Consider the following 16753-nt stretch of genomic DNA (forward strand, 5'->3'; position numbering starts at 1 on the left):
AACCCTGGCAAAAACATAACCTCCTTGGCGTGGGGGGGCCCACGGGGGGGGGGCCACTGATCAGCCTTGGCGGAGGTCTGCGCTCTCTGAGTGCTTCTAGTATTCTACCTGTTACCACATGTTTGTGTAACACTGAGTGTCACGTACATGTATGAATGATAAGTTGAGGCATAATATTGTAAAAATTGCACTTATTTTTTGAGCGATTTCAGCTTTTTCAGGTTATTCACCTATTTTTTGAGAAAGAACAGTTTGTTAATATTTTTTTTGTTGCACAAAAACGAAGAGAAAATTTGTAGTCAACCTATAAATAATGACAGCGACAAATGTTTCCTCTCTGTAAAATTACATGAAAATGTTTACATTTACAAACTATCCTTTAACAAAATATATGAACAACCTGAACAAATATGAACAACTTGAAATGTCTTAAGAGAAATAAGTGCGATTTCAACATCATTGTGTTAATGTCTCTCATTTTTGTGCATATTTTGTTCGTGTTATTGCCTAATTTGATCATATTTGTTGTTTTTTTTATTTTTTGTTTTTCTGTTATTTGTGTTAATGTTTCTCAAATTTCTCAAAATTGCTAAATGTTTTATGTATTTGTAGATCCACTGTGATCTGTAAGTTATAATGTACATGTGTAAATGACAAACTGAGGTCGAATACTGGTAAAATTGCATTTATTGTCCTTAAGAAATTTCCCGAATTTTTTTTTCAAAGAAGAGTTTGTAGATTTAAACATCAACATCATCATTTAATTTTACTTTTTTTTACTCTAAAACATAGACAACAGTTTGTATCAGTCATTATTTGAAGGTAATTCTGTTATTATTTTACTGATCTGACCCACTTGACGTCATATTGGTCTGAATGTGGAACCTGAACTAAAATGTCCAATAGAATGAAATTATTTCCTAAGAATAATAATATAATTATATTTTCAAAAAGACCTGAGCTTGTTGTTCTGAATGACACAACCTCCGAAGTGCTTGGCTTTTAATTCATGTGCTTAACCAGTGGAGAAACGAAGGAAAACACCGGAACTTTTTTAGGTTTTTTTTATACGCTGAAAACTCACCGATAGCGTAGAGTTCAATGCCGCTGTCTCTCAGATTCTGCGAGCTGAAGACAATTTCATCTTGAGACTTTCCGTCAGTGATCAGGACTCCGATTTTACGGGAGTCTTCACGCAATCCCACGTTGGGTTTGAAGTTATTCTGCAGGATGTAGTTCAGAGCATATCCTGCAAGAAGGAAAAAAAAACAGATTTTACAAAGTATTCAGCAAAAACAGACAATATTTGTGCACGCTGAACCAGAATTATCAAGGATTTTTTCCATAAAGTGTAGTAATGACACAGAAAACACACATCTATACATCATTTGATTACAGCAGTGCTTTCTTTTCATTATTTACGCCACCACAAATCGCAGGCTGAGCTGTTGTGGAGTACTTGAACTTGTGCAATGACATTAAAGCTGCATCTCATTTAGTTGAAGTCGTGTATGTCTTGGCACATTTGAGTCAAAAAAATGATGCCGTCTGTCATTTTTTCCTCCATCTTTCCACCATGACTCTGGCTCTGATGGAATGTACTTCATCTGCGACATTGACAACCTCCTCTACGGAGCAGTCCATCACCAGACTCTGACATGTAGAATGAAGTCGAATCAATGCGACTGTAGATCAACAAGCAGATCTGACACCATCTGTCAGAGCTGAGGCTGAAGGAGGCCAATGTCTGAGACTTACAACAGACTTCTGGACTGTTTTTGAAGAGCGCCGGTGACTAAATAATCTAAAATACAGACACGGTCGTCACTAGTTTTTCATCCAAACCCAAACAGAAGGAGAGAAAACTCATTTAACCCTCTGGTATTCCACCCGTAGAGGTCATTTAAACAGCTAAAGCACAATCTGTGCAGTACCACAGTCATGTCAAAATGGTTTTCATCATTTAATTTAACTTTTTTTTGTATTTCATCAACTTGAGCTACAAATAAAAATATCAAATACTGAATAACTGCCATATTTTAACTGTTTTTAACCATATTTGTGATGCAAAAATCACAAACAATCTTCCTTTTTTTCAATATTCGACAAAAATTGGATCAGTTATTTTTTTATTTTTCATCCTGTCATATGTGAGCATGCAGCAACAGGAAATCACAAAAACCACAATTAATTTTGGTTAATGGATTACTGCCTCAGAAATCTTTATAATTTATACACTGAGTAACTATTTTCGCTTGTTTCCACTGAATGTCTGAGTGTCCTCGACTGTGCGGTACCTCACCTGTCATGGTGTTTCCTCCTTTGTACGGCAGGTTGGCCACGGCGTTCAGCAGCGACGCTTTGGTCGGGTGGGCGTTCAGGTGCCACTCGGTCTTTGGGTCGCCGCTGTACTGAGCCAGACCTGCAGGAAATGCACAGTGAAGTCTGAGAAAACTGGGAACACACACACTAACCTTCACAGCCACGCAGCACATTTCAACCTTATGTAGAAACAAACATAATATTTAGCATAAAGGAGGACGAAACAGCACAAATGGAAGACACTTAACTTCTAAAAACATGTAAATATTGAAGGTTATGGATTAATTAGATGCTCTATTAAAAATGAACAGTAATGAGTTATAATTTTGACTTATTTATTTCCTAAAGAAAGTGAAAGGAGTAAAATTACATTAAAAGAACTGTTTGATGAGTCATTTTATTATCGCTGAAGTTGATGGTTTCAGTAGGTTTATGTATATGTGTAAGTATTATATATATATATATATATATATATATATATATATATATATATATATATATATATATATATATATATATATATATGCACATTTATGCAGTTTTGTGTGTATATAAAAATAATGGAGGATGTTCTCAAAGTGTAACTGGAAACAGAAGAGAAGGACTGTGTCTGAAAGCTTTTAAAAGACTGGAAAGTAATAGAAAATGTGGGAATAATACACATTCACACATCTTTAACCTATTGTTTATCTAATGTACTCTAATTTCTGGAGTGAAAATGGGTCCGTTTACATGACTGTAAAAATATGCTAACTCTTATAATCAGATAATTGTAATAATCAGATCTGATGCGTTTACTTACACTTCAGAAATACGATAATCCATAAACTCTGGTTTAGACGTTTCTGTCCATTACTGGATTTATTTTGGAGTTCGTATAAACATAGTGACGGTAGAATCAAACTTCCTGTTATTGTCTTCTGCTCATGTTTGACTATGTAACTTCCATTTTCTATGGTTTTAATTACGTTTACACATGCACTGATGTAAAAAAAAAAAAAACAACTACATAAATCAGATTAACCTGTATCCTCCTTTGACCCAGGAAAGTACAAGTTTTGGCTTTTTTTAATTAAGTACTTGCCGATATTGGAAACATCGTGATACAACAGTTTTTTCAGATGCATTTGTGTCCTTTGCGGTAAACAGTTGTTAGTGTTTTTTATATATAAAGCTGTGAAAAAACAGATAACCCACAGCTGGGTGTTAGGAGGGTATACATGCAGGAAAACATGGAGTACTGAAGAGAAATCCAGGCGTGTTAATCTGATTTATCATAATAATCAGATTACTGCTGTTAAACTAACTGATAAAACAGATCTGATTATACAGTTTACATAATCAATAATAATCTGATAACTCCAGAAATATGATAATGATTAGAGAATTAGTGTGGATGTAAATGGGTGTATATCTGTACATCTAAATCTGAAAATTCATTATTGTAAACGTGTAAATGATGGGGCCTAGGACGGTTCCCAGAGGAATCCCAGTCTCCATTTAATGAAATACAGATTTATGATCAATAATAATCTCATAATGATCAGAGTATTAGTGTGGATGTAAACGGGCTCAGTGTCATCAGTATGCATCTGTAGATCTAAATCTGAAAATTTATTTATATATAAACATATGAATGATGGGACCTAACACGGTACCCTGAGGCATCCCATTTTCCATTTGATGAAACACAGATTTATGATCAATAATAATCTGATGATGATTGGAGTATTAGTGTGGATGTAAACAGATGTACATGTGTAGACCTACATCTGAAAGTTCATCATAAACATATAAATGATGGGGCCTAAGATGGTACCCTGAGGGGTCCCATTCTCAGTTTAATGAAACACAGATTTATGATCAATAATAATGTGTTAATGATCAGAGCATCAGTGTGGATGTAAACAGATGTACATCTGTAGACCTACATCTGAAAGTTCATGATAAACATAAGAATGATGGGGCCTAAGACGGTACCCTGAAGAATCCCATTCTCTGTTTAATGAAACACAAATTTATGATCAATGGTAATCTCATGATGATCAGAGTATTAGTGTGGATGTAAACAGGTGTACATCTGTAGATCTAAATCTGAAAATTCATTAGTGTAAACATATAAATGATGGGGCCTAAGACGGTCCCCTGAGGGATCCCATTCTCAGTTTAATGAACCAGATTAATGATCACTAATAATGTGATTACTCCACAAATCAGATGATGCTCTGTTTTAGTGTGAATGTAAACGGATTCATTGTCGTTGTCTGATTAGAATGAACGTCCCGAACAGCTGTGAATGCACTGAACTATTGTCTGTGAATGCACTGAAGTGGTGCAGACGTGGTCAAACTGTTACCGATCTGGACTCTGTCGGGGCCGATGTCGAACACGCTGACCATCCGCGCGATGAAGTTGCGGATGGTTTTGAAGTTGATGCGTCCGATGCTCCAGGAGCCGTCGACCAGCAGCACCATGTCGGCCTTGGCGGTGGTCTTACACTGAGTGTCTGCGGTGACAAAAGCCGGCCGTGAGACGGACAAGCGAGACGCCGTGACCGTCCGCTTTAACGTTAGCATGAGTGTAAAGGCAGGAGGAAGGGAAGCAGAGCATTATGGGATAGAAGACGGGAGCACAAGTAGAAACTGTTTGTACAGCAGATTGTTTCACACAGCATTACATAACACAAATCATTCACAGTCACAGGTTGTATAACAGCTGTCATTGGTGGATTCACTGCTGCGTCCTCAGGCTGGGTTTTTCTTCTTTTTTTTGTGCTTTTTTCTCTCTTTTCCAGTCGTTTTGGGTTTTTACGTCCAGCGGTGAAGCAGCCCTGTGGTCTTCTCCTCTGACACTGATATACGACGCCTCCAGTTTCCCCCAAATTGCAGCGCATTCCTGCTTCAGGCACCTGTAGGGTTGAAAAACGGCCGCTCGTCCTCTGAACTTAGGACGAGTCCCGGCCTTTAAAAAACCAGACCCTGCGTATGCAATTGGAAACAGGTTAGGAGAAAGTACACTCCGTTATGTGTTTTTTTTTCTTTTATAAGCGTCATCCTGCAGAAACAGATGCTAAACTGATGCGAGGAGACGAACACTCGGCTGCAGTCGGTTTGAGTTATACCAGCACCGGTAAACAACCAGCTCATGTGTCCGTCTGACGCTGGCAGATAAAAACAGATGTCATGAACAGAGGCAGCTTCAAGACAAGTCTAATCCGCAGCAGACGACCGCCGGACCCACAGCGACATAAATCAGTCCATCCTGAACCCAAAAAAAAAAAAAAAAACCCGCCTGCAGTGCTTTAATGTTGAGAAATAAATCTGATTTTATACCAAAATCACAAGTGTGTCATTGAAGAAAAGCCTCACTCGGTACCTTTAAAACACTGAATGATAACTCCAGTGTTTTTTTTTTTTCGTTCATTAAAAGGGCTTTGAACAGATGGAGTAAAATAAAATCCACTCGTATTTTGGCTCCAACATTCCAAAAGTTTTGCAAGAATTCACATTTTGGAGGTTGAGAACAGCATTTTGACCAACAAATTGAAGTCAGCATCCAGTTATTCACTTGTTTCCAAGGCTTTAAATCACATTTTCTAAGTCACATTTCATTCTGGATGCAAACTAATTCAAAGTCAATGTGTAGAGTATGAACTCAGATGAACTCAGATGATGTAATGGATGGAGGAGGTCTGTTAGATCTGGAACATATGTTGTTTTAAGGCAGTTTGGTCATATATATATATATATATATATATATATATATATATATATATATATATATATACATATATATATATATATATATACATATATATTTCTTTTATCTGTAGTATAGAGTTAGCGGTCAGTCTTTTTCCACTTTAAGTATTTTTGCTGATGAACAGATGTTCAATGTTCCTGTAACAGTGACAATAAAGATCTACTCTATTCTATTTTATACTGTTCTACTCTAATCTACTCTATTATATTCTATTGTATTGTATTGTATTCTACTCAATTCTATACAGTTCTACTCTATTGTATCTACACGGTTCTATTGTATTCTATTGTATTCCATTGTATTGCATTCTATTCTATTCTGTTCTGTTCTATTCTATTCTATTCTATTCTATTCTATTCTATACTGTTCCATTATATTCTATACTGTTATAGTCTATTCTACTATATTCTATTCTACACTGTTCTATTCTATTGGTTCTACTGTATTCTATACTGTTCTATTCTATTCTACACTGTTCTACTCTATTCTATACTGTTCTATGCTGTTCTATTCTATACTCTGTTCTATTCTATTCTATTCTATTCTACGTGCAGTATTTGTATAATGGGTAAATGTATATTTCACTGTGTTTTGTTGTTTTCTTGTCATGTTTTCTAAATGTCATATTAAAAACAGCCTTTCATCTACTCTGTCCATACAAAAATACAAACATCCTCATCTGCAGAATCATTTTCCTTTTACAGTAGCTTTTAATCACATCTTTTAAGCCTAGTGTTGACAGCTACGCAACGTTCATCAGACTCGGAGCCCTGGAAAAAAAACAAAACAAACAAACAAAAAAAAAAAAACAACCCAAATGTGGTTCTGCTGAACTAAACCTCTGCGTCCAAGTTCAACCCAAACTACAGACTCCTGGTGAAACTGTTGAAATGTTGGACCAGCTAATTTGTCTCTTAAATGTTGTGTTTGGACGTGTTCAAATGACGACTTAAATGGGATTAAAGCTTGTGTTGTCGCCGCGTCTGAACGAGCCCATTGAGCGGTGGAGCATCCCAGTTGTGGCCCAGTCCTGGTCCAGGTCCCGGTCCATGCCCTGGTACAGGTCCAGGTCCAGGTCACTGGGTCTGCTCCCTATTACGCATAGAATTCCTGCCCAGGGTCGGCGCCTCCTCGGGGGCTGCGCTTTCCGAGCCATATACGTCCCGACGGCAGCTTTGCATCATAAAAAAAAAAAACTGCAAATAATGAAATAATTGCTAGCAGAGGTTTTTTTTCCGCTTGGGTCGACATAAAAAGGGGAAAATCTCCTTGCATGACTTGATGACAGATATAGTCTGTGCACCGACTCCTCTGGGAGCTCATGAATATACGTCCGAACGTCATCGTCTGTTTGTATGTTTGGTGACCAGCTGTCTTTAGGATCCCAGTCCTTAGGTTTCATTTAGGTTTCAATGTGAAGCTGCAGTGTTTAACGACAACAGTGTGTCTCCAATTTAGCCCAATCTGGAGGAAAATCTATGTTTCAACAGGCAGCTGAGCACCAAAACACACAGAAAAACAGTTCCAGTGTCCTTGTATGTCAGCGTTAGCGTCATGTTCTATGTTCCAGTTCTGTGGTCTGGATGAAGGAGGTCAATCTAACAACAGAAGTGGGCGGGACTTTCACTGGAGGAGAACTCAACTCATCCAATCACAGTCCATATATGACTTCTATCAGTGATCAATAGGAACTAGACTGATATCTGGAACCATTTACATGTTATAAACCATTGGAATATGGACCGTTAGAAGGAAAGGAACATTTTTAATATTTAAAAAATTAGCAAAAATTCAAAAATCTAAATTTCTCAAAACTGTGAACAAACTTTGTAGACATCGTCCCAAGGAAGATGCATATAAAACTGAAAATGAATCCGACCGGTAGTTTCAGAGAAGATGTTTGAAGAAATTGCTGACAAACATGACGACGACGACAAAGACAAAGATAATGACAAAGACGATGACAACAAAGACAAAGATGATGACGACGAAGACAAAGACAAGGATGACGACTAAGACGAAGATGATAACAAAGACGAAGATGATGACAAAGATGACTATAAAGACGATGACAAAGACGAAGATGATGACAAAGATGACTATAAAGACGATGACAAAGACGAAGATGATGACAAAGATGACTATAAAGACGATGACAAAGACGAAGATGATGACAAAGACGATGACAACAAAGACAAAGATGATGACAAAGATGACGACAAAGACTATGACAACAAAGACAATGATGTCAAAGACGCCAACAATAAAAACGACAAAGACAAAAATGATGACGACGAAGACAACGACGATGATGAAGAAAACGATGACGCCTTCCCGATAGCTCATCAGCTGTGAGCCAGAAATACACGACTAGTCTTGTTTTAATTCCATCTTCATAGACTTTTTGTGAATTTACCAAAACTCTGGTGCTGCTAAAGCCTAAACTGAACCATAAAAGGACGATCATTCCTATGATTTGTTCTTATAGACTCAGTAACACTGATATATTTATGCACAAATGTAGATATGATTTACATGTGTGATTTACAGAGAAGTACACTGGTAACATATGGGAGTCATTGTGAAGCTTCCTCATACTTTTGCTCATATAATGGACTTAATGACGACATGGCGTTGATGGAGGAGACGCGTCCAAGTGGTTAATTTATAATAGTCTGGGTCGACTGTTAAACGGTTTGTCATGTGTCTGCAGATCAGACTCTGAGCTGATATGACTGAGGTGAGGACTCTCAGATTTATTCACACTAATCATAATCATCTGCATCAACTTTCCAACGCGACACTGACATTAACTCCATTCGACAGCAGATAATTCAGGCCCTGATCTGGAACCGAGCGCTCGACTTCTGCCATAAAAGCACTACAGCGTCTGGTCTGCAGGAGGAGGAGGAATGAGGAGGGGGAGGAGGAAGGAGGAGGAGGAGGAGGAAGAAGAAGGAGGAAGAGGAAGAAGAGGAGGAGGAAGAGGAAGAAGAAGGAGGACGAGGAGGAAGAAGGAGGAAGAGGAAGAAGAAGGAGGAGGAGGAAGAAGGAAGAGGAGGAGGAGGAAGAAGAAGGAGGAGGGGGAGGAGGAAGGAGGAGGAGGAGGAGGAAGAAGAAGGAAGAGGAGGAAGAGGGGGAGGAAGGAGGAGGAGGAAGAGGAGGAGGAGGAAGAAGGAAGGAGGAGAGGAAGAAGAGGAGGAGGAAGAGGAAGAAGAAGGAGGACGAGGAAGAGGAAGAAGAGGAGGAGGAAGAAGAAGGAAGAGGAGGAGGAGGAAGAGGAAGGAGGAGGGGGAGGAGGAAGGAGGAGGAGGAGGAAGAGGAAGGAGGAGGAGGAAGAGGAGGAGGAGGAAGAAGAAGGAAGAGGAGGAGGAGGAGGAGGAAGGAGGAGGAGGAAGAGGAAGAAGAAGGAGGACGAGGAGGAAGAAGGAGGAAGAGGAAGAAGAAGGAGGAAGAGGAAGAAGAGGAGGAGGAAGAAGAAGGAAGAGGAGGAGGCGGAAGAGGAAGAAGACGAGGAGGAAGAAGGAGGAAGAGGAAGAAGAGGAGGAGGAAGAGGAAGAAGAAGGAGGAAGAGGAAGAAGAGGAGGAGGAAGAGGAGGAGGAGGATGAGGAAGAAGAAGGAGGACAAGGAGGAAGAAGGAGGAAGAGGAAGAAGAGGAGGAGGAAGAGGAAGAAGAAGGAGGAAGAGGTGGAAGAGGAGGAGGAAGAGGAGGAGGAGGAAGAGGAAGAAGGAGGACGAGGAGGAAGAAGGAGGAAGAGGAAGAAGAGGAGGAGGAGGAAGAGGAAGGAGGAGGAGGAGGAGGAAGAAGGAGGAAGAGGAAGAAGAGGAGGAGGAAGAGGAAGAAGAAGGAGGACGAGGAGGAAGAAGGAGGAAGAGGAAGAAGAGGAGGAGGAAGAGGAGGAAGAGGAAGAGGAAGAAGAGGAGGAGGAGGAAGAGGAAGAAGAAGGAGGACGAGGAGGAAGAAGGAGGAAGAGGAAGAAGAGGAGGAGGAAGAGGAGGAAGAGGAAGAGGAAGAAGAGGAGGAGGAGGAGGAAGAGGAAGGAGGAGGAGGAGGAGGAAGAAGAAGGAGGAAGAGGAAGAAGAGGAGGAGGAAGAAGAAGGAGGACGAGGAGGAAGAAGGAGGAAGAGGAAGAAGAGGAGGAGGAAGAGGAGGAAGAGGAAGAGGAAGAAGAGGAGGAGGAAGAGGAAGAAGAAGGAGGACGAGGAGGAAGAAGGAGGAAGAGGAAGAAGAAGAGGAGGAAGAGGAAGAAGGAGGAGGAAGAGGAGGAGGAGGAAAAGGAAGAAGAAGGAGGACAAGGAGGAAGGAGGAGGAAGAGGAAGAAGAGGAGAAGGAGGAGGAAGGAGGGGGAGGGGGAGGGGGAGGAGGAAGAGGAAGAAGGAAGAAGGAGGAGGAGGAAGAGGAGGAGGAAGAGGAGTAGGTGGAAGAGGAGAAAGAAGAGAGAGGAGGAGGAGGAGCAGGAAGAGGAGAAAGAAGACAGAGAAGGACAAGGAGGAAGAGGAGGAGGAGGAGAAAGAGGAGGAAGAAGAGAGAGGAGGAGGAAGATGAGGAAAAAACATGAGGAAGAGGAGGAGCAGAAAGAAGAGAAAGGAGGAGGAGCAGGAAGAGGAGGAGGAAGAAGAGAGAGGAGGAGGAAGAGTAAGAGGAGGAGAAAGAGCAGGAGGAGGAAGAAGAAGCAGGAGGAGGAGGAAGAGGAGGAGGAGGAAGAAGAGGAAGAGTAGGAGGAGGAAGGAGGAGGAAGAGGAAGAGGAGGAGAAAGAGAAAGAGCAGGAGGAGGAAGGAGGAGGGGGAAGAAGGAGGAGGAGGAGTTAGAGGAGGGGGAGGGTCCCTGTTTTACCAGAGGAGCCGATAGGAGGTGGGTCGGGGGCGTCGGACAGGGTGGTCCTCTCTTCTCCTGCCAGAGGTAAACTCTCCCCTCCGTCAAACATCCCAAACACGGCCACAGAATATTTAGTTTCAGCCCTGAGGGAAAAAAGCACAGCAGCACAAACGTGTGTTAAAGACCCAGAAAACTGTACGGTTTAAAGAGCACAGAGATGATAGGAAGCACCCGAGACACTGAGGGGTCAGGGTTTACCGATCTGTTAAAAAGTCTGTTTATAAAAGTTCTGAACAACTGTGGAAAAACAAACACAAGTCTGAAAATACATGGAAACTTTTCACTGATTATGTCCAAAACTAAACACAAGGCTTGAAGAACATGAAGGATGTTCACCCAGAATGGTTGTCTTTTTTAATTATTTTATTTTTACTTTAGTATATTTTTTTCTTATTTTTTCCATTTCATCCACTTTGTCAAGACAATTCCTTAAAATAAAACTACATATTTTATTTCACTGTACACAATGTACTGTTACAATGGAATATCTATTGTAATAAAAATAAGAAGAAGAAGAGGAAGAATAGAAAACCTATTGGGTCATTACTGCACCATGTTTCAGAAAGTGAAGTTTAAGTACACAAACAGATTTTTTAAATGTATTTTCTTGGTCTGAAACAGCGTAAGGGCTTGATTTTCTTCACAATAGGTAAGTTACAAAAAAAAAGCAAATACTAGAAATAATCCTTGTACTGTTGGATCTGCTTAGTTTTAGCTTAGTGCTGTTAGCTTAGCCTTAGACAAGTAAAAAATAAAAAAATAAAAATAAATAAAAATAAATAAAAATAAATAAATAAAATAAAACTACATATTTTATTTCACTGCACACAGTGTACTTGTTATGACAGATTACCTATTGTTATAATAATAGATAACCTACTGGATCATTACTGGATCATGTTTCAGAAAGTGAAGCTTTAAGTTCACAAACTGATATTTTTTATTTTCTTGGTCTGAAACAGCATAAGGACTTAATTTTCTTCACAACAGGTGAGTTAAATTTTTTTTTAAGCAAATAGAAATAATCCTTGTACTGTTGCATCTGCTTAGTGTTAGCTTAGCGCTGTTAGCTTAGCACTGTTAGCTTAGCGCTGCAGAGTTCATCTCATTGTTCTGTAGTTTTATTCAGTTATTCCTGACGCACGCTGATCTCAGACTGTTAGACTGGTTTATATATTTGTACATTTAAGTGCTTGTCGTTTAAGTTTTGTTCTGTTTTCTGATCATTTTGTTGAGTTTTTAGCTGACGTTAGTCTGGTTACGTGGATGTACAGAATGTGGATTTTGCCACATTTTGCCTCATGTAGTGTTACCATGGCAACAATAATACAAACAACAATAGAAATAACCATAAGTACTTTATACATTTTGCTGTGTTTGTTTCTGTCCATGAGAAAATGAAAGAGTCATGCAGGTCCCATTAGAGCCTAAATTACTAATTAGTCCAACTGGACGAGGCCTGAATGTAAAATGACCTACTTGAGCTCCTCCAGAACCACCGTGTTGTCATGGGGGCCGACCAGAAGCTCCCCCAGGTCCACATCGTTTCCAATGGGGTGAAAGGTCACTTTGTAGCCCTTGACGTGTCCGGGCGCCGGGTCCCAGGAGACTCTGAAACTGGATTTGGTGGGTTCGGAGGTCTGGAGGTTCCGTGGGGACTTGTAGGGCGACACTGAAATAGAAGAACCGGGAAAAAAAGAAGAAGGAAATTCAGCACAATTCTGCGTCTGGTCCAAAGGTTATAGGACAGGGATGTCAAACGCATGTGGGTTCAGGAGGCCAGTATGGTCTGGAGTGGATCTGACCAGTAAAATACAAACATAATCATCTAGAAATAATGACAACATGTTCTCTATGATTTAGAGTAAAAAACAAATAAAATTGCATAATGAAAATGTTTACATCTATAAACTAGCCTTTAAAAAATGTGAATAATGTGAACAACCTGAAATTTCTTAAGAAAAATATGATGACTGAATAATTGAATTGAACAAATGAACGATTATTTGTAAATGGGTATTATTATATTTGTGTATATAGGAATAAGGATGTGTGTTGTTGTTGTTGTTGTTGTTGTTGTTGTTGTTGTTGTTGTTGTGTTGTTGTTGTTGTTGTTGTTGTTGTTGTTGTTGTTGTTGTTGTTGTTGTTGTTGTTGTTGTTGTTGTTGTTGTTGTTGTTGTTGTTGTTGTTGTTGTTCTTCTTCTTCTTCTTCTTCTTCTTCTTCTTCTTCTTCTTCTTCTTCTTCTTCTTCTTCTTCTTCTTCTTCTTCTTCTTCTTCTTCTTATTATTATTATTATTATTATTATTATTATTATTATTATTATTACTTTCATCATCATCATCATCATTATTATTATTATTATTATTATTATTATTATTATTATCATTATTATTATTATTATTATTATATTGATATTCATTTAAAATTATAATTGCTACTATTTATATAGAGATCATAAGGAATAGAGATTGGGGGTAGGAGTATATAAGATTTTACTTCTTCCTACTCCTTTTCAAGCATGTTTAATTTTATTTATTTTTATTTCATTTATTTTATTTTTTTCTCTTTTGTTAACTTATCAACCTTTTCATGTATCATTACTGATATTTCGTTGGTTGGTTCTGTTTTGATTTCACTGTCTACGTGTTCGAAATAAAGATTTAAAATCAAATCAAATGAAAAATTAGTGCAAAAAAAAACCAGCAATAAAATTTTTTAAAAAGGGAAAAAAAGGAAAATTATCTTGTTCCTCCACTGGAAAAGTACATAAACTGTTGATATAGTTTATAACACGTTAGCTGGAATGTTATCCAGATAGTGTTAAGTATTCTCTTAACACTGGATTTACTTAAGTCCGCACCTTTTTTTTCAGAAACTGTATAAAATATGCTCAACTTTTCCATTTATTCAGATAAATTGGACATTCTGGTTGCTCATGCTGTTACATAAAACATATAATAAATGTCTATAATAAGACGGGGCAAATGGATTAGTTTATTTAAAAACAATTGATGTGTGGTTTGTCTGATAGTCTGTGAAATGCTTTATAAACTGCTGCAATAAAAATTAATTGTGTAACTTAATTGCTATTTCATAACTGCAACCTAAATTATGATTAATATTAGACTGTTCTACAATAAATTCCAACCGTTTATGGATTTTTTTGAGACAATGTAATTCCCTTCCCTTTGTTCTGTTTAATTAATATTAAATATATATATATTTTTAATTAATTTATTTTTTTTTTCTTATGTTTATGTCATCAGTTCAATTATTTCAAACAGTCTGTCTTAGTATTCTTTTCATTGCATTGTTTGTCGGGTTTCATTGTTATTTGTTCTTCAAAATATGCAAATCTAAACCTAATGCTGTAAACAAACATGGTTAATGTTGACATCGGTGTGCCCTGGTATATGTATGTACCTTTGATTCTCTGGTATACACTTAAAAAATAAAAATATGACACAGAACATTAGACTGTGACTATTATATATTGCCGATTGTTGTTTGTTATGTTCTGTGTGATAAAAGGATAAATAATAAAAACTAAGTGTCAAAAATAAATAAATAAATGTCAAAACCTTAAAAAAAAAAAAACATGTTGTATGTATAGAAGCCCTCTTTGTTAACACTAAGCAACATTGTATGATTGTCGTGTGCCAAGTGAAAACTCTAATAAAAACTTGAATTATAAAAAGAAAAATAATAATAATCATAATTAGTGTGATTTTACCAATATTTTACCTCAGTTTATCATTTTCACATGTACATTATAATGTACAGATCACCGTGGATCTACAAATACACAAAACATTTAACAACAGACAGAATATTGGTACAATTACACTTAATTCGCTTTCATTTTCTTCATATTTGTTCATATTATTTATATTTTTTGTTACAGGATAGTTTGTAAATGTAAATATTTTCATTGTCATTTTATTTTTTTCACACTAAAACCAAAAGACAAATATGGAGTTGTCATTATTTTCCGGTTATTATGACAGTAATACTAAACTAAAATCATGTTGACACCACCGATTGTGTCTGTTTTTGCGCTGATGGGCCAGACTAGACCCTTTGGCGGCCCGGTTCTGGCCCACGGGCTGTACGTTGGACACCCTTTGGTTTGTAAGATGAGCCACAGCACGTTGAAGCCAGACTGTCATTAGTCCATAATACAAATCCTTGACTGTGTTAAGAAGCCTGGTGTCATGCTGTGTGTTAGTAACGGTGGCGTGGAGCTGAGCACGTGTTCAACTGGGACTTGAATGTTGTGGGAAAAAAAAACACTGCTTCTCAGTCAGAGTCGATCCAACGTTCAGGCCTAAAGTCTGGGTTTGAGTCGAAACCAGGACGAGGAATCCGACCATCGTCCGCAGAACATGAGTAGAAGAAAGAAACTAAAGCAGGGATGTCAAACTCATTATGTTTCAGGTTCCACATTCAGGCCAAAAAGGGGTTAGACCAATAAAATAATAACAAATTAAACCATAAATAATGACAACTCCTAATTGAACTGTTGTTTCAGTGCAAAAAATAACATTAAATTATGAGAATATTTACATTTACAAACTATACTTTCACAAAAATGATGTGAATAATGCAAAAAAAATGAAATTTTGTAAGAAAAATAAGTGCAGTTTTAGCAATATTACGCCTCATTGTATCAGTTTATCTATATTATAGATTGGATCTACAAAAACACAGAACATTAACAGTAACAGGCAGAACATTGTTTTATTGTCTTTCCTGTTTTATTATGTGTTTGATCAGTGTTATGTATGTGCAAAACAAATCAATAAATCAATAAAATTTTAATAAGAGATCATATTGTTGTGAATGTGGAACCTGAACTAAAACAACTTTGACTGTTCATATTTTCAGTGTAATTTTTGTACTGATGGGCTGGAGTGGAACCTCTGCCGGGCCGGTTTTGGCCCACAGCCCACATGTTTGACACCCATGAAGTGTTAAATGAGCCAGATGTCAGAACCAGAACATCTTTATGTTTGTAGGTAAAATTTCATCACTTGTGCTTTAGTCAGTTTGAGGTCATTCAGCACTAAATGTAGATCAATTTAAAACATTTTAAACTAGAAGTACTCAGAGAGTGCAGACCTCCACCAAGGCAGATCAGTGCCCCCCCCCCAAATCACCACCACAATTTAATCATTTGTCCCTTGTGCCAGTATCAACATTTCCTGAAATTTTCATCCAAATCTGTCCATAACTTTTTGAGTTATCTTGCACACGGACAGACAAACAGACAGACAAACCAGCGCCAGCAAAAACAGAACCTCCTTGGCGGAGGTAAGAAAGTAAAAGGCCTAGAGGACACATGAAATTGATTAGTTGGGTTTTGAACTGAGAAACTGCTTTATACATTTTTTTTTTTTCATCCACAACATTTGTGTTTTCTGCGTGAGGTTTGGTAGGACTGATGAAAAACACCAGTTTAGAGCAGGGGTGTCCAAGTTACTTTAGTTCAGGGGCCACACACCAAAAATAAGAACCTAGAAATAATGTCAACTCTGAACCTTTCTCTGTGTTTTAGAGTGAAAAAAGACAATATGAGAGTGTTTACATCTACAAACTATCCTTTAAAAATATGAATAACATGAACAACCTGAAATTTATTGAGAAAAATAAGCGCAATTTTACCAATATTCTGCCTCAGTTTATCATTTACACATGTATTTTATTATTTACAGATCACAGTGGATCTACAAAACATTTAATAACGGGCAGAATATTGGTATAATTACACCTGTTTTAGTCCCAAAAAA

At 37.9% G+C, this 16753-nt stretch overlaps 1 protein-coding gene across 1 annotated transcript in view; it reads right to left on the reverse strand.

Moving 5' to 3' along the window:
* LOC115414887 (collagen alpha-1(XII) chain-like) overlaps positions 1 to 16753 on the reverse strand; it is a 108660-nt gene that overhangs the window by 83047 nt on the left and 8860 nt on the right. Inside the window, 5 exon segments of the mRNA XM_030128248.1 lie at positions 1085 to 1249; positions 2303 to 2422; positions 4679 to 4828; positions 10921 to 11045; positions 12442 to 12634. Coding sequence (XP_029984108.1) covers positions 1085 to 1249; positions 2303 to 2422; positions 4679 to 4828; positions 10921 to 11045; positions 12442 to 12634 — 753 coding nt within the window.

This window comes from Sphaeramia orbicularis, chromosome 24 (genome assembly GCF_902148855.1).
Source record: "Sphaeramia orbicularis chromosome 24, fSphaOr1.1, whole genome shotgun sequence".
NCBI lineage: Eukaryota > Metazoa > Chordata > Actinopteri > Kurtiformes > Apogonidae > Sphaeramia > Sphaeramia orbicularis.